At 40.5% G+C, this 18,224-nt stretch overlaps 4 protein-coding genes across 7 annotated transcripts; 2 read left to right on the top strand and 2 right to left on the bottom strand.

Annotated features, from left to right (window-relative positions):
- Nucleotides 1-369: 369 nt before the first annotated feature.
- LOC133509466 (glycine N-acyltransferase-like) lies at nucleotides 370-5,962 on the bottom strand. 4 transcript variants are annotated; one of them, XM_061836479.1, is made up of 7 exons: nucleotides 5,829-5,962; nucleotides 5,650-5,727; nucleotides 2,947-3,076; nucleotides 2,736-2,843; nucleotides 2,541-2,661; nucleotides 2,191-2,323; nucleotides 370-1,312 (listed from the first exon to the last, which is right to left on the bottom strand). In XM_061836479.1, the coding sequence occupies exons 3-7, from the start codon at nucleotides 3,019-3,021 to the stop codon at nucleotides 913-915; spliced, it is 837 nt and encodes a 278-aa protein (XP_061692463.1). In that variant the 5' UTR covers nucleotides 3,022-3,076; nucleotides 5,650-5,727; nucleotides 5,829-5,962; the 3' UTR covers nucleotides 370-912. The 4 variants fall into 4 exon arrangements, with proteins under 4 accessions (XP_061692463.1, XP_061692461.1, XP_061692462.1 ...); XM_061836477.1 differs by lacking the exon at nucleotides 5,829-5,962 and adding an exon at nucleotides 3,540-3,577 and having other exon boundaries at nucleotides 5,650-5,782; XM_061836478.1 differs by lacking the exon at nucleotides 5,829-5,962 and adding an exon at nucleotides 3,540-3,577 and having other exon boundaries at nucleotides 5,568-5,655.
- Nucleotides 4,647-5,561, top strand: LOC133509467 (histone H2B-like). The gene has a single exon (XM_061836481.1). It carries the CDS (start codon nucleotides 4,647-4,649, stop codon nucleotides 5,313-5,315), a length of 669 nt encoding a protein of 222 aa, XP_061692465.1. The 3' UTR covers nucleotides 5,316-5,561.
- Nucleotides 5,963-8,887: 2,925 nt separating the features above from the next.
- ephx5 (epoxide hydrolase 5) lies at nucleotides 8,888-13,752 on the bottom strand. The gene is made up of 9 exons (XM_061836475.1): nucleotides 13,519-13,752; nucleotides 13,221-13,437; nucleotides 12,927-13,107; nucleotides 12,267-12,476; nucleotides 12,053-12,182; nucleotides 11,593-11,804; nucleotides 9,684-9,792; nucleotides 9,479-9,604; nucleotides 8,888-9,406 (listed from the first exon to the last, which is right to left on the bottom strand). Exons 1-9 carry the CDS (start codon nucleotides 13,542-13,544, stop codon nucleotides 9,208-9,210), a joined length of 1,410 nt encoding a protein of 469 aa, XP_061692459.1. The 5' UTR covers nucleotides 13,545-13,752; the 3' UTR covers nucleotides 8,888-9,207.
- A 75-nt stretch (nucleotides 13,753-13,827) lies between these two features.
- Nucleotides 13,828-16,709, top strand: cst3 (cystatin C (amyloid angiopathy and cerebral hemorrhage)). The gene is made up of 3 exons (XM_061836482.1): nucleotides 13,828-14,087; nucleotides 14,204-14,305; nucleotides 16,355-16,709. The coding sequence occupies exons 1-3, from the start codon at nucleotides 13,887-13,889 to the stop codon at nucleotides 16,433-16,435; spliced, it is 384 nt and encodes a 127-aa protein (XP_061692466.1). The 5' UTR covers nucleotides 13,828-13,886; the 3' UTR covers nucleotides 16,436-16,709.
- The last annotated feature ends 1,515 nt before the right edge of the window (nucleotides 16,710-18,224 follow it).

The raw sequence follows: 18,224 nt of genomic DNA, 5'->3' as shown, positions 1-18,224 counted from the left end.
GGGGCCAGTGGCGCTATCTCTCGGCTCGCCAAAGCATTGCAGCTGTGACTTGAAAAAAAACTTCTGCGCACCCATTAATCAAATGATTACAAAGCACTGTTCTTCTGACTTCTTCTGTTATCATAATGAATAATATAATATATAATATAATAAAGAATATAATTGACAAAAAACATATAGGTGGATGTTGTCAACTTGGTTTTCCGGTAGCATTATCGTCAAAAGAACAAAAAATGTCATTCATAGCCCAATTGTTTGTACTTTAACCAACACCAAACATTTTCACACCGCTGTATTCACCCAAGTGACTTGGATTGCTCATTGGACCATAACACACACTAAAAAACACAAATTTGCATTGCAGTTATTATTATTTTTTTAATTATGCAATTACAGTTCACCCTTCTGAAACCATTGTACGGACTGTACATGTATATTGCGCAATTGTATACTGCATCCCAACTCCTCGCGGTGAATATTTTACATTCAGCAAGCCCCAACAGACTGGATAAGTAATTCTTCAATACAAACACATATACAGTTAAGGCATTTCAACATTGGACAACACGGACCATTACTGTAAAACCCCAGTATAGTTGTAAGAGAAAGATTGTCTTCATATCAAAAACTTTTACTTTCATTATATTGTATATGGCTAAATACTAAAGGTACAAATTGGAATAATTTAAGATGTCAGGCCCAAGTAATCAGGTAATGAAGTGCAAATGTGTCTGGATTGTCAAAAGAAATTCATATAAAATTCCAAACAAGTTGTCAAGCAGTTGATTTCGCTCACACCCCCTCAGACAGCAATTGAAAAAAAAGCCACACCTTTGCTATGTGCAAGGCAAGTAATTTACTAAGATGCGTTATCAGGTTGGGGTCTGATAACCTGTCGGCTGCTTCTCCAAATCAGGTATTGAATGCAATCCATTTCTCTCTGAAAGAGGGATCCTCAATAAAGCCGAGACTTTTAATCATCTTATATGAAGTCATGTTGTCTTCTTCTACGTGGCAGAACACTGGGTAGCCCTCAGCGAGGAGTCTCTGGGCCATGGTGTAGACCAGGACTGTGGCATAACCTTTTTGTCGGTGCTCGGGCAGAGTATACAACATGCCCATTGACAGGTATTCATATAAAAGCAGCCATGATACAGGCTGACCCTGACTGTCGATGATACAGTATGAAGGGAAGTGGCTGATCTGTCTGACAATTTTCTTGTAGCCCAGTTCATCGCCTCCAAACTTCCAGGTTTGATTCACCAGGTGAGCATGAGAGGGATCAAGAGATGAAATCCTAGATTTAAGATCACTGGGAGAGAAAGACATCAAAGAGTGAATGCATCCACTGTATCACATTAAAATTATGCATACAAGCAGGGGTTAAAGTGAAAATACTGTATGTGTGACCACTGTGTTTTGGTATTTGTTTTACTGCTTTTCTACATGGATTCATATGAAGGAGTATTATGCCCACACTGAGAAACAAAGTTTAATAACAAGGACAAAAGTAACAATATTTCAGGAATAGAGTGGCAATTTTAATGAAGAAATGATTCTAGGGTTGTAAAGTTTCCCATGGCTACCTAAATGCAAACTAAATGCACTATCGTAAATGGTTTTCTCCAGGCATGCTGGTTCCCCCCCACATCCTAAAAACATGCATTAATTGGAGACTCTAAATTCTCCTTAGGGTTGATCGTGACTGTGAATTGTTTATTTTTATGTGCCCTGCGATTGGCTAGCACCCAGTTCAGGGTGCACCGTGCATCCTGCCCCAAGATACCAGGAAAAGGCTCTTGGACACCTGTGACCCTTGAGAGGATAAACGCCTCAGTAAATGGATGGATCGATGTCCCATGCTGACAAAAGACTAAGCCAAAAAGACTCAGTATGACAAAATAAAATGAAAATGTGCTTTAAAATGTTAATCTTTGGATATTCACACAAATGCAATGATTTACTGGATGTGTACTAACAATTGTCATTAAATTCTTTGTTCTTGTAATTTTTGAAGTTATCAGATGTATTATTATTATTTTCAAACTTTAATTTAATAGGTGTGTGTTCAATCTATTTTTGGGCGTGGTAATTGTTTGGTTGTTTGTATGGTGACGCTTGAGGGCAGAAATAAATTATGAAATTGACATACAGTATTTTGTAATCCTATATGTATTATGAACTCCCAACCTGTCAAATGCTGGTTTGACCAGATGGCAACTATCAGGCAAATATAGAAGACGTGAACATGACAGATCTTTGTAGCTCACTTGTCTCAGCGATGAAACTTCTTTCAGCAAGGCAGCATGTGAACTGTCATAGCCTGCAATGACATTTCAATTCATTTTGATTCCATGTTCATGGAAAAAATACTACGAAATTTTGCTTTGCTACTTTCATCTACACCACCACACACAAAGCACTGTAAGTGTTTAATAGTTGTATATAAGCTCTTCAATTTGACGTGTTTTCTTGAAATGTTGGTTGCCAGGTTCAGAGGTATGTGCACCCTGTTATCCTCTAGAATTCCTTAAAATTACCCCCAACAACAAAATAGGTGCTCCAGTCGATTGTTTCCTCATCCAATAACATTTTCCTCAAAATCTTCTCATCCAGGCTGTAAAATATGACCTTTTTTCTCCATTCAGAGGATTCTTTGTTCTGTGACATGAAAAAAAAATGTTAAGACGCACAGAAAAACCCCCAAAGAAAATTCAAATGGTATGCAAACTCACTCGTGGGTCAGGGCGACAAATGATGACTTTAAAATCAGGCCATGTATCAACAACAACCTGTATGTTACTTGGTTTGTTTCTGTTATAAGAGTATAAGTAGCCATAGACCTACAAAGAACATAAAGGAGCAGCACTGGTTTACAAACAAACAAATATTGTGATTTACTGAAACAAAAGTTTCATGACAATGTTGAAATGTTTGTAGGTCTACCTGACAACTCTTGGGGAAGTGTTTCAGCAGAACAGTCTCTGCAGACATTTGTTCATCTTTTTGGAGAACTTTCATTTTTCGTTGCTTGAGTCCAATGTTGTGTATTCAGCAAAGTTTACTGCTCTTTCCCCTTGAATTGTTTTTCAAAAAGTTGACATGGGATCAGAAATGAACGATAATCATTGTCACTCATTCCTTTTTTGTCCCATCCAAAAGTTGTGTTAAGCAAATAAAAGATGACCTTTCAATGATTAAATTAGTACAGAGCGAAACATCGCAAGAGAATACAATACTACACTAATGAATTACAAAGGTATGCTTATATCCAAATAATTACCGTATTTTCCGCACTATAAGGCGCACCTTCGATGAATGGCCTATTAAATCTTTCTTCATATATAAGGCACATACAATAGACGCTGCAGTCGAGGCTGGGGTTACGTTATGCATTAGATGGAGCTGAACCAAAGGCTCAATATTGAGCCATATATAAGGCGCACCGTCGGCTTTTGAGAAAATTAAAGGCTATTAGGTGCGCCTTATAGTGCGGAAAATACGGTACTCAACTCCTGGGGAAATCACAAACATTGTACCTTTAAGCATGCTGTTCTGAGAATTTCAAACAAAATACCTAGATGAAAAGAAATACACAAGTAAAGCAAATTTCACCAGTTTTAAACATTAACTGAGCTTTAAAACACACATGATAAGAAACAATGCGCCATGGGTTGCCTACTGCTCTTCTCTTATGTTGTGTACTCCAAATGACCAAAAGGACTGTACACACATACACAATTTCTCCACCATTAATCTGGAGTTTCCTCCCCAAACCTCAAATCCAGCTCAGCATATGTGTACCCATTTTATGTGATTGAAAAAAAAATCTGACTCAGAAAAATTCATCCATCCATCCATACATCTTATTTTGCCACTTATCCTCACAAGGGTCATGGGGAGTGCTGGAGCCTATCGCAGCTTTCAATGGGCAGGAGGCGGGGTACACCCTGAACTGGTTGCCAGCCAATCGCAGCGCACAGAAACAAACAGCCACACTCACAATCACACCGAGGGGCAATTTAGAGTGTCCAATTAATGTTGCATGTTTTTGGGATGTGGGAGGAAACCAGAGTGCCTGAAGAAAACCCACACAGGCACAGGGAGAACATGCAAACTCCACACACGCGGGGCCAGGTTTGAACCTGGGTCATCAGAACTGTGAGGCCTACGCTTTACCAGCTGATCCACCGTGCCACCCAGAAAAATAATAAAAAAAAAAAAACACACAATGTTGCATACAAAACCAACAAACATCTTCCATGCACAGTATACACCAATGCATAGCTTTCAAACCACTGTACTGTTGTGTAGCACCATACACAAGGTTGAATATTTTGATAACACAAAAATACAATTTTTGCAATTAAAATTATTCAAACTTTTTGATGTAGTTTTTTTTAATAAACTGCAAAAAAATTAAATGTGACAACGTCGGAACACACACGCAAGAGCAGTTCCTGTCAAAATATAACTACAAAGTGGGTCGCAATGAAAACCAATACCACAACCTTGGGTGACATTGGTAAAAATGTGTTGTTTACATAATTCACCCGCGGGACCGCGAGTTAGGGGTGCGGGGTTCCGCACGGACTGTTATTGTTGTTGCGCTTCCGGAGTGAAAGGTTATCAGAGTTCCCGCCGTTATGCGAGCAGTGTTTCGATGTCGAGCAATAAAACAAGTTTTGTTCCTGTGTCCGACACTCCGCCTCCTTTTCTCCGGCGCTAGACTGCAGCATCAACCGCAAGAAGCCATGCCTGAGCCAGCCAAGTCCGCGCCCAAGAAGGGATCCAAGAAAGCGGTCACCAAGACCGCCAGCAAGCCCGGCAAGGGCAAGAGAAAGAGGGGAAGGAAGGAGAGCTACGCCATCTACGTGTACAAGGTCCCGAAGCAGGTCCACCCCGACACCGGCATCTCCTCCAAGGCCATGAGCATCATGAACTCGTTCGTCAACGACATCTTCGAGCGTATCGCCTCCGAGGCCTCCCGCCTGGCGCACTACAACAAGCGCTCCACCATCACGTCCAGGGAGATCCAGACCGCCGTCCGTCTCCTCCTGCCCGGAGAGCTGGCCAAGCACGGCGTTTCAGAGGTCACCAGTGTAACGCCGGAAAAAAGGAGTCGGAAGCGGAGTGCCGGACACAGGAACAAAACTTGTTTTATTGCTCGACATCGAAACACCACTCATAACGGCGGAACTCTGATATCCTTTCACTCTGGAAGCGCAACAACAATAACAGTCCGTGCGGAACCCCGCACCCCAACTCGAGGTCCCGCGGGTGAATTATGTAAACACCACAAAATAAACATTTAAATGACTTGAGCGACATTGTTTTCGTGGGGAACAAACTCAAACAACGTTTGCAAACGCTAAACCAAACAGCGTTAATATTTGTCCAAAACAACTTGCCGTTGCACATCACAGTAGTCATCGTGTGTCATAAAAAAAAAAGAAGTTAGTGCAGGCATTTTTTTTCAGAAGCGCTTGATTCTAGGAAAACGAAGACCCACTCAGGTGATCCCCTTTAAATTTAAACGATATCATATCCAGTGAGTCTACACTTACCGCCACGATCTCCTACAACATAACAACATCGTTCTTAAAAAATATATTTTTTTTACGCTTAGTGCTCTTGTCCTCAACTCACCCCGTTAGAAGCCTACTTTTCTTGCGAAGAAGAAACAGGATGTGATGTAAGGGAGGACGTCGGAAGAGACAAAATACACTAACAAAAAAAAAATCCAAAATAAAACCTAAATATTGGAACTGAGTTGAAATTATATGGTAATTCTGGCCATATATTTTACGTCAAAACAAGACTTGTACCTTATTCAGGTCAAATTTAAATGTAAAATTGTACACCCTCTGGTAAATTTGACTTCAGTTGAACAACAGAAAGCACTCACACAAAATCTCATTCACCCCAAAACTCTCACTGATACAAAAAAAGAATCTGACTGGAAAAAAAAAGTCCCAGTTCGACAAAAAAAGAAGAAAAAGTTTCTCATGCTTTCTGTGTGTGTGTGTGTGTGTGTGTGTGTAAAAGCAGAACAAAGATTATAGAGGCAATGTCGGAAAGCTTCTGTTGCCGGACAATCTCAAAACGGAGTCTAATTGATGTGACAAGACACCCAAGTCCGGAGTGAGTCTGCGCAGAATCACTTCTGTTGTGACTGTACACTCAAAGCAGGTCCCTGCTAAAAAAACAACTCCGTTTTGGAGATTGCTGAAGAACAACTCCATTTAAGGCAGTTCCTGGAACCGGGTATTTGCGCAGGTTGCTGTCCTAACATAACTTTTCATGTCCCAAGACGCCCGTGAAATACAAAAACACAAACGGTAACAAACAGCATTCCGGAATCTACAACACTGTTCAGCATTAGGTAAAGAGGTTAAATGGCGGCGCGCAGTCATATATGGGTAATTCAGCAAAAAAAAAATGAGACGTCTGTGAAAATGGCTCATTTATATATGTCATATATGGCTGGAATATATATATATATATATATATATATATATATATATATATATATATATATATAATTTTTACCACAGTTCCATATACTGTGCATCGCTCCTGAGTTGTCTTAAAATATTGGAATTTCAAAACAAGATCTCGATGGTAAAAAAGACTTCTGTGCTTAGATTTGTCCAAACATTTGGTTCACAGCTACAGGAACATGGAGCAGTCGAAAGTTGCTGGAACACCAACTGTCTTATTACTATCACAGAGATGAATAACTCCAGTTGCCGCTCGGATGCAATCTTCACCATCAGCTTTACTCCGGTAAGATATCGTATATCCATAAGGAGAGTTGAATCTTGAGTAAAGCTTAGTTTCAATTTTTGCGAAGGTAATAAAGGTCATATCTCTGGTGATCTAATTAGCCAGTTTCTCTATTGGTGTCCTCAACTTTTTCAGTAACTTCAAAGGCTCATTTTTTCATCATTACTAGCTTTTTGGTGTCATACTGCTATTTGCTTGAGTATTTCTCTGTAAAAAAATGTCTTTGCCACAGGCGTGGTTTGAGTCAAGGTTACCTCACGAAATCCACCTGCCTGACAGTGAGAGGGCAGATGCCACTTGAACTTCAGGCATCAGACTGAAGGAGAGTTTTGACAGACAGGGCCAGGTAAGGCAGGTAACCCAAATGGGAGAAACCACTTTTGGGGCGTATTCCAATAAATCACCACCTTCTACAACGGGCCGATAGGAAAGGGCACTCACTTTACTTCCTAGACTTGATTTTTTTTTTCTTATTTAATAATCTTTGCAAAATACAGTACAACCTATACAGTAGTAATGGCCAGATAAGAAGAGCCTTGAAGCGTTCCATCCAATTGTTTCACAAAAGGGTTGATTTCTTGAGCCTTGACGTGCACACAAAATCTCCTGTTGGCCAAAACTTGAAATATGTGAATTATATGTACTTATTTATGTTTAAGTCTTACAATAGTGGTTGAAAGTAAAGCACCATTTTTACATTTTGTGGGAGTCGTACATCTAATTATTTTTTTTAATTTATTTGCAGTTAATGCTGGTTTGACATTTAAATGCAATGACGCAGAACTGAACATTGGGCAATTGTATAGAGCTCGTGCACGTGACGTCACCATTAACCCCGTGCCTTATTGCCGGTCAAAAAAAGTTGCTCAACAGCGTGGGGGACATTGAACCGGAGCGGAATATTCACAATGCCGGAGACTTGTTGTGCTGTTGGTTGTTACAACAGATGAGACAGATATTCAAAGAGCTCATTCTATTGAAATACCATCTAAAAAGACAAGAAAAAATCAAATGGATTTCGGCAATTAAACGTGATGGATGGTGCCCAACCAAATACACACGACTGTGTAGCGATCACTTCATTTTGGGTAGGAATTATTTTACTCAATCTCAAATTCCCAAGAAGTATTTATAATGCCATGTTCGGACATTTGAGAACAATGCGTTAAAAAAACAAAAAAAGACAGGGAGTTGTCTCCAACATACACGAGTGTGTTGCGGCCACACGTTAAACTTTGGTAAACCTCTCCCCGACAGACATTTTTTGTTCTCAAATGAGTGCAAAGCGTATTTTAAAAAAGAAAATAAACCGTTGGTCACAGTGATGTTTACGTAGGTTAACACGTGACCGCAATATGCTTCCGTGTACAGGGGCTGAAGACTATTCCAACGGTTTATTTTCTTTTTTCAAATACGCATTGGACTAATTTGAGAACAACGCAAAACAAAAAACATGACAAACATGACAAAACATTGTCACGGGGAGGTTTACCGAAGTTTGACGTGTGGCCGCAACACGCTTCATGTACGGAGGAGTCGACTCGCTGTCTTTTTTTTTCCCCAATCATAGTTAATGAATGCGAGTTTGTGTAAAACCAGGGGTCATTTATTTAAATATTGTTATTTGTATTGAAAAAAATCTGAGATGCTCCATCACTATGTGGGATTTATTCTTGATTGAGTACAGATCCAGCAACGAAGTATTTGTCTGCGTCCAGACTTTTCTACACTTTCAAACTCTTCCGCGTAAATCTCGAGGACTTACTCACCAGATACATGAGTAGATCCAGTTGTCCAAGACAAGCGGAAGCGGGTTAACAGTCCACTTTCTTATCGCCGAAAACATTGACTCCGGCATTAAGTATGGGTCCTCTACGCCAAGTGTCTCTCATTTTTCCACATACCTTCGTTTCGTATCACCTTCTAAATGTTTAACGGTATTGGACAAAACTCTGGGCCTTGTGCTATAAGACATATTTTTGTGCCGTCTCCCAACAACTTACCATAGACGAATGCTTTGCTAGACTGTCTATATGGCCAGTCTTTCACTGACGCAGGTGCACAAGCTCTATATGGTATAAAATACAGTAAGTCAAAGGAAATTGTATGATTATATTAACATTGTTGCATGGTTTAAAACAGATGGCTTTGATTGTGTTCTTATATAAAAATGAGAAAAAACATAACTTCAAACTAAATTGGAGACCAATAAAATGTGGAATTTTAATTAAAAAAAACTTATGAATTTAAATCTAACCAAATCTTTATAGTGTTTGCAATCTACTTTCTAAACATTTTGGACAATTGAAAAGTATATAATGATTAGATTAAAAATGTATATCATAGAAATGGAAAATTATGCATTAATTATTCACAAACGTCTCAGACATCTTCTGAAGCATTGTGAAATATGTGTGTTTAAAGCTCCACCTTTCTGACAAACTGGATTAGATCACTGGCAAGCAGTTGAGGCTCTTCAAAGGCAGCAAAGTGACCACCTCGAGGCATCAAAGTGTAGGAGACAATGTTTTGAAACCTCACTTGGGCCCATGATTTGGGGCAGTGCATCAGCTCTCCAGGGAAGGCAGCCAGTCCAGTGGGCACAAATATCTTTGTCCTAGAACAGTATGATAGTCATCGTGTCACTCCAAAGACACAAGGCCTCAAGTATGGTTATGAATCCACATACCTTGAATCAACCCTGTTGTCTAGATTACCCTTAAGGTTCTCTTTGTAGAAACGCATGGAGGAGACAATGGAGCCTGTGGTCCAGTAGATCATGACATTCGTTAAAAGATCATCCAGGCTAAATTTCCTATAAAAATCAACAACAGCTATGAGCCATCCCATAAAAATTGCTGATAGGTGGAAAAAGATCAAATGTGCTCTTCCACCTTTCCAGACCACCGTCCACCAAATGTATGTTCTCCAGATTAGTCCAAGTGGAGAACTTCTCCAGAATGTAGGCAGCCAAGCCCACAGGAGAGTCATTCACTCCACAGCCTGTTAAACCAATGGAAAACTTTACCGTGCCTTTCACATGCTTTTGAAGACAGAAAAACGGTGAAACCTCGAAAGTTAAATGTCTTTAAAAATGGAAAATTTGGATTCAAACCTCAAATTCCAGAGAAAAATGCCTCAAAACTTGGAAATACAAGTCATCTTTAGTTTCACATAACAAATATCTTCAGAGACCAGCATGAAAGAAATTACTAAAACGACAACTCGGCATTACGCGAGTTTCTTTCCACAAACCAACATGAGGTAAAGGGAGATCACAACACCCGAAGTGTATTACATTTGTCCAATCTACTCTGTTGATGAAACAGTATGAACGATCCAGGAAGTGTTTGTAATTTGGCTAGTATGTCTCCTCTAGCATCCCTTTTTTGACCTAGTTATTCTTTCTGAGTTAAAAAGCCACAAAGGCTGCCTGAACTTGGGTTATACATAAAATATGATTAAGTCCAAAGCTTTGTCTCTATCCAAAGGCAGATATTTGTATGACTACAGATCAACTTAGGAAGTTCCACTAAATACAAAATAAGACACACATATGTGCGTGTGTGGTGTATTTGTGTGTGTGTTGCTGTTGTACAGGTACGGTATTATATTGATCCGATAGAAAGTCAATACGGGGCGAGTATAACCAACACTCACTCATTTGTATATTTAAGGTTGGTGTATCATGAAATTACCAAACCTATGAATTTCTTTTACCTTGAAGTATTTTTGTATCTTTTGTGTTTGTGTGGTGTGTGTGTGTGTGTAAAGAGGGCTTGAAGGGTAAAAATGTCAAATTAAGAAAAGAATCAGAAAAAATCTATAATCATAATATAGGGACATTTACTTGTAGTGTGTGGCACGGTGCAGCAACTGTAAAGAGTTGGCCTCAGAGTTCTGAGGATCCAGGTTCAAATCGCGGCCCCCCTGTGTGAAGTTTGCATTTCCTCCTCGTGCCTGGGTGGGTTTTCTCCAGACACTCTGCTTTCCTCACACATCCCAAAAACATGCAATATTAATTGGACACTCTAAATTGCCCCTCGATGTTAATGTGAGTGCGACTGTTGTCTGTCTACATGTACCCTTCAATTGGCTGGCAACCAGTTCAGGGTGTACCCCGCCACCTGCCCAATGACAGGTGGGATAGGCTCCAGCACTCCCGTGACCCTCGTGAGGATAAGCGACTTTGAAAATGGGTGGATGGATGATTCATTTTAATAATGTCTTTGGGATAAACCTATTGCATTGAGATCTAAACATTTATATACTTTGAGTTGACTAATTGCCAATGCACTTTATAAATTGATATTGACTAATGATGGGAATTCCATTTTGGTGGGCACGCCAGAGCCTACCCCAGCCTTGAGAGCCCGAGAGGCGGGGTACATTGGTCGCCGGCCAATCACAGGGAACATCAGATACAAACCACCATTTGGACTCGCATTCACACCTACAGGCGTTTCAGTCTTCAATTAACCTACCGTGGATGTTTTTGGGAAGTGGGAGGAAACCGGAGTACCCCAAAAAAACACCCAGGCACAGGGAGAACGTGCAAACTCCACAAAGGTGAGGGCAGATTTCAACCTGAGTCCTCAGAACTGCGTGGCAGATGTGCTAACCAGATGCAGTCAGCTAAGTTACCTTTTTGATAGAACTGCAGCAGTGCATACTGGAGAGAAACAAACTATCAATCCCCTGACATTGAGATCAATCAACATCAACTACCACATTGGTATCTCGGTGTTAATATTTTCATCAATCCGCACACCACTTTTGAACATTGTATTTTTATGTTCATACCTACGGTGTCGGGTTTGGTTGCCTGAATGTGCATGTAGCCCGATTCCCTCAAGATGACCCACACGTTCTTTTTAAAGAAAGGGAACAAGCGGCGGACATCTTCCCGACTCAGTCCCACCAAGAAGGGAAGATAAGGGCCAAACAGGAGGGACAGCAGCACTTTAAATCCTCTTCCCATCAACAACATATTTAAATGGAGACCTTTCACACACCTGCATGTTTAAAAAGGATTGTTTAGAAGAAAAAAAACATTGTCAGTCAAATGACTGTCAATTAGCTGACACTGCAAGTGTTGTGCTCTTCGCAGGATTTTGCAGCATTAGTGTTTTTGCACAGTGCAAACATTGTTTCACATCGAGGCTCCATATTGGTGACATGAGAATGAAAAAGTGTAGAGACAATTCAAATGCAGTGACGCTATATTGGCAACAATTGAAGCTTTGTATGCAGACTGTCTTACTGAGGTTTCATCTGTGCCATGTTGGTGGTGATGAGGGCACCCCAGTCTCCTCCCTGCAGATAGAACTGCGAAAACCCTAAACGCTCCATCAGCTTCAAGAAAATTCTGGCTGCAGCAAGACTGTCGAAACCTACATAGAAGCACAGAGTAAAAATTGAAAGACCCACGGCATGCAATGGCTTGATCTATCAGTTTTTTTCCCCCCTATAGGTACCTTGTTGATGAGGGGCCTCAGAGAAACCATAGCCTGGTATAGACGGGCAAATAACCTCAAAGGCAAGATCATTGTTGCTTTCTGTGAGAAGTGGCAAGATCTTGTAGAATTCAAAGAAGGAGCCTGGCCAGCCATGAATTAGCATAAGTGGGAAAACCTTCTGCTGTTTGCGCTGAGTTGGCCGCACGTGGATAAAATGCACATCTATTCCTATTGAAGGGGAGAAAAGTTTGGGCATTGTCAAATCACGGGTTTATTAGTGCTACACTGAAAATGATAAGTCCATGAAAGTCACAGTCTCGGTTTTCGCTGTTCTGTTCTATTTAAATGTCACTGAGAGTTACTCTACTAATATTCCAGCTTCTCAGGCAGAAACAAATAAGCAGTGACACTCGTGTTAAATTTCACACTCATCATGTCAGATGAGATAAATTAAATTTAAAAAAAAAATGTACAAAGAGTGTAGCGTGAAAGCTCTTTTGGATGTGAGTGAAAGGACAAACTGTTGAAAGCAATTACGAGAATAATAGAATTACAGTTGCTTTGACATTTTGCCGGAATGTCGACACTTATATTGGAATTTACAAGTTGACTTTTTTTTCGCATTATAATTTCTTTTCAGTGTCTGGCTCTAAAACCATGAGGTACATAAAAAAATACCTTCAATTTTAGTTTTGAAATGTGGATACTTGTTAAGCATTGCCACTTGTTTTTTCCAGTCAAACCCACGTCTCCAGTAGGAAGCCACTCTCTTGAGATAGGTTGAATTGATTCCATACTGAAAAGCGCAATCTTCCAGAGGATCAGTGTAGCGGGTTTTGTCAAGCCGCTCGTGAAGGTCCTGAGGAATTGACATGTTGTAAACTATTGGTTTTTTTTTTTTTTTTTTTTTTTTTTTTGCTTGGCCTACGCCTTGGTTTTCTAGTTTAGAATAACATGACCCATCCAATTCACCTTGATTTCATCATCTGAGGTCTGCACCTCAAAAGAAAAGATCTTGTCGTCTTCTGACTGCTGCCTTTCGCCTACTCCCCACCATCCTTCCCCAAGAGGAATAGTTTGGACTTTGTGATATCGTCTGTGCCGAATGTAGAGCAACACAACCCCCGTTGCAACTGCTGTCCCGATCAAAATTCGCTTGTGGAAAACATCCAAACTCAGGAAGGAGTCTCTGCAACATGTGGAAACGCTTTTTTTAAATGTATCCTTCAGCGAAGCAGCTGATTCATAGATGATATAGAAATTGACTTACTTCAAAAAAATTACTCTTTGCATCATAAGTGTTTAGAAAGTGAACGCCCACGTGTGAGAATTTCACCTGTTTAAAACGTTAAAATTCACAAAACTCCCGTTAATGTGTAAATAAAGTATTGCAAATGGATATCGTACCACCGAACGGCTTGCCAGTAGTTTGAAATGAAATCAAAATGGAAGGAAGACGTAAACACTCGCATCGGGGACACAAAACCGGAAGCATCTGTCAGTCCAAGGAACTGTTCATTCGACGTCCCTGATTGGCCCAAAAATGAGCCTATCACGTCGCGCGACTCTGTTGCGAAACATGTTTATATAAACGTAACTGGGAGAAGCGACGCTCCAGTCCGAAAAGTACACGCAGCAATGGTTTGGAAAGTTGCTGTCCTTCTTCTTGGGGTTTGCGCCGTTGGCCTCGGCCACGTCATCCCCGGGGGATTTAGCGATGCGGACTCCAACAGCGAAGACGTGCAGAATGCCCTCAAATTCGCCATTGGGCAACATAACAACGCCTCGGCCGACCTCTTCCTCAGTCAATTGGTAGATGTGGTCAGTGCTAAAAGTCAGGTTAGTCACGCCGAGACGATTGCAATAAACCAGCGTGTACCAGCTGGCCGATGGGGAAATTAACTGTAAATCCTTAAACTGATGACTTTTTTTTTTTTTTAATTCATGTCCTTTAGATTGTTTCTGGCATCCGTTACGTCATTAATGTGAAAATGGCGAAGACTTCGTGTAGGAAGGACAGTTCGGATGAGCAGTGCGGAGTTGCAGTCTTGGGTCAGGTATGAGTCTTCTTCATTAGTTTTGCGGGTATGGCCCAGTGAGTGAAATCACTATTTGGCTTTCTCATTTTGTATACTTGTTTGAATTTTTGTCCCATTCCATTAATGACTGAAAGGGCATCGGACATTTTGGCTCTACTTGCCCACATGCGAGCGCATTACAGTACCTAAAGTCCTCACCTTTTTTAAATTATTATTTAGATTCATAAGAGTAGTGGTGTGACTCACATTCATTCCAAACTACAAAGCAAAAAATAGACCAAGCGACAGCTTGTAACTCAAAAATTGTAAGGTGGCACGCAAGTCCAAGGTGCCCTGGGCTACTTTTTTTTTCTTCATTGTATTGTTTGCCATGCTTGAAACTTTTTGAAAATCCTTAAAATTTTTGAAATATCAGTAACATGACATAAAGTACATTTTTTTTCTTTTCCCTTTGTTGTAGTTCTTAACTGGGAAATCCAGTGCTTTGCATGACCAGTGTATCAATAGGTGATGTAATATGTACTAGGGATCGCAACAGGCTACAAATAACCAGTTATAACTGGCTTTTTTTTTTTTTTTTTTAAACCGAAACCGTAATCGGACTTTCAAAATCGGTTAAAATTTCCAATCATTTCTTCCGGTTCCGCTATTTTTTTCCAATATCATTTCCACTTTTTAAAAGTTTCTCTGTTAGAGTAAAGTTGGACTTCAAAAAACATTCAGTTAAATCAAAGGAACATCAAACATGGCATCGAGGAAACGCTCCAAAGTATGGGAGTACTTTACAAGAAGTTGTAGCGCTGGAGAAAAAGGAGTTGGATGCGGAGTATCAGACACAGGAACAAAACTTGTTTTATTGGCAGACATCAAAACACTACTCAGGGTTGCGTCAGGAAGGGCATCCGGCATAAAAATTGTGCCAAACATATATGTGCGTTCATCTGAGATGACATGCTGTGGCGACCCTGAAAGGGACAAGCCGAAAGAAACTTACTTACAGCAAAACACTACTCGCATAACTCTGTGAACTCGTCACTCCGGAAAAGCAACAACAAAAAGAGTCCGTGCGGAACCCCGCACCCCAACTCGTGGTCCACAGGTGAATTATGTAAACACCACAATGGTACCGGTTTTAAAATTGTTTTTTTGCTATCGGTGTTTGGTTAAAAACTGTTATGAATGTAAGCGTTTTTTTGCGATCCCTAATATGTACTCTATTTTGACAATGTGATGTTAAATCCTCTCTCATTTGATAGAGTTTTGAAAAGATTTTTATCGACAAGTACGAATTTTCAGGGGCGCTGCAATTTTCGGGAGTCACATGATCTACGTGGGCGTATGTGACGTGTACCGTGCCGTTCCAAACGCTGGATTACATGGGACACCATTATGCCCAGCGCTGATTTCTCGGATTTATCCTCATCTGATGAAGAATTAGCAGTATCAGTTGATTGGGAAGACTGAGGTATACTAGATTTGAACCTGTGGCTTTAATTAATGTTGAATATTCGGATGGTTTTTCAGGCGGAATGACTCTGAGTCTGACTACTCGGAGGCCTACGTGCGACATAAGTGCGTAAACAAAGGCCTGCGGAGCTCTGGGATGGACCCCGAAAATAGGCTAAAGGCCTCCGCCGCCACCGAAGGCGGACCACAAGCTCCGGCAGCGACCGGGAGCGAGGTTCCAGCCCCAGACGCGGCGAAGGCCTTTAGCCCGGCTTGAGTGGTGGCTAAAAGCCTCCGCCACCGCTGAAGCCAACCGATACTGCTATTTCTTCATCAGATGAGGATAAATCCTGGGCATAATGGTGTCCCATGTAATCCAGCGTTTGGAACGGCACGGAACACGTCACATACACCCACGTAGATCATGTGACTCGCGACAATGGCAGCGCCCCTGAAAATTCGTACTTGTCGAGATAAATCTTCTCAAAACTCTATCAAATGAGAGAAGATTTAACATCACATTGTCAAAATAGGGTACATATTTCATCACTGATTGATGCACTGGATTTCCCCTTTAATCTTGTCCCATGTTAATATGGATTCTGAACTTTGTGTCCTCAGCCTTACCAGTGCACTTTCACAGTGTGGAGCCGTCCATGGCTGATGGAATTCAGCCTGCTGGAAGAGAAGTGTTCAAATTAGCAATGGGGAAAGCATCAGTACATTATTATCATTCCTTAAAATTGAATCACGTCTTCATTCTTAGGCCTAGGTGAACTGTATACTGAGCAAGAAATGACTACTGTCGCAGTAATTTTCAGATTTCTGAATAGATTCATTCATTCAGATTTTATGTTTGGTTTTATTTTTTTTTTTTTCATCTTCTTAGTGAAACAAGCTAACCACAAGTAGATATGAACTCTGATTACTAGTCTTTTATGGTTTTCAACATGAAATTAAAGTAACTCACTATTAACAGATGTATTCCTGTGTGAATGTATTATATGCGGGAATATTCTTTTTTTTTTTTTATTTTATTTTTTTTTTTTAAACATGCCTGGACTTGCACTTTTCACCTACATTAGGGGTGTCGAATTACAGATACACAGTACTGATTGGATGACCACTGTGTAAAACTGTCTCAGCATTTCTTGCGACAGACTGTGCTTCCTCAGAAGCCGCAAGAACTACATCCTTTGCTGGGCTTTTTTGAGGATGGAGTTGATGTTCAAGAACTTGAAGGTCTTGACGGTTGACACAAGACAGTTGGACAGCGTCAGGGGCAACTGTGGTGAAGGATGCCTCCTGAAGTCCACAATTATCTCCACAGTATTTACAGCAGGGGTATCAAACTCATTTCACATTGTGGGCCATATACGGCCTCGGTAGATGTCAAGTGGGCCGGACCATTAAAATTATACCATATACTGTGCTATAAACCAAAAAATCATGGGTTTCCTTTGTTTTGGTGTAAAGAAGCACGACAAGAACATTGGGAAAATGTTGAAATTTAATGAACATTCTTTAAACAAAACATTTCATGAAACAGCTCAAATTTTCTTCAACAAATGTTCAATATACTTTTATCTTTCACAAATATGCATTGCAACTGATCCCACTGATTGTACAAAGGCACAAAACTTTATCAAGTAATTGGTATTGAAAAATAGTCATGCACTTTAAGATTAAATGAGATTTACAAAGAAATGAATTTTTAAAGCATTTGCACATGTACATATAACATTTTAATATAATCTCTGCCTCCACCTTACAAACTAAGGAGAGTAATATTAAATGTGTAAAGAAAAACAGTATTCACATGTGCTGTAAATGTGTAAACTTTATACATGCATTCATGCATACTGAAAATTCATGGAGTTGCATGAACAGTAGAATTCCACCATACTTTTTTTATAGTGAAGTTGACGATCTCCATTACTTTCTCTCTGAACTTTGTCGCGGCACAGTCTTTCCTTCCATGGATGGTGTGCCAGTCAGCACAGTATAGCCAGGCTGATGGCACGGGACCAGTCCACTCCAACTCTTTCCAGTGCATCAACGACAGAGCCAAAAATGTCTTTGGCTGCAGTGGTGTCCCGTCATTGGCACTGAAGTATGTATTATACCCATATTTAGTCATGACTGCATAATTTCCTCATGTCCTCTGTGGGGATCTGGTCTGTAGCCAGATGTGTCCTTGAGTGCATCTCTTCGCTAACCTTGATGAACTGCATACCGGACACTTTGTAATAATCAATTGCCAGCTAGGACCGGTTGAGACGGAAACCCTTTCTATAAGTGGAAAGCCCCGATGTCATGCCATAGGTTTCATACCGCACATGGTCCACCTTTCTGAGTAGGCCCTGTAGCTCAGTGGTTAGAGCACTGGTTTGGTAAGCCAGGGGTTGTGGGTTCATATCCCACTGGGGCCTCCACTCCCTGAGAAGGGTTGCATCAGGAAGGGTATCTGATGTATATAAAAAAAAAAATT

Source organism: Syngnathoides biaculeatus, chromosome 12 (genome assembly GCF_019802595.1).
Source record: "Syngnathoides biaculeatus isolate LvHL_M chromosome 12, ASM1980259v1, whole genome shotgun sequence".
NCBI lineage: Eukaryota > Metazoa > Chordata > Actinopteri > Syngnathiformes > Syngnathidae > Syngnathoides > Syngnathoides biaculeatus.
The sequence above is the reverse complement of the archived record's forward strand: the minus strand, read 5'-3'. Positions and strand labels throughout refer to the sequence as shown.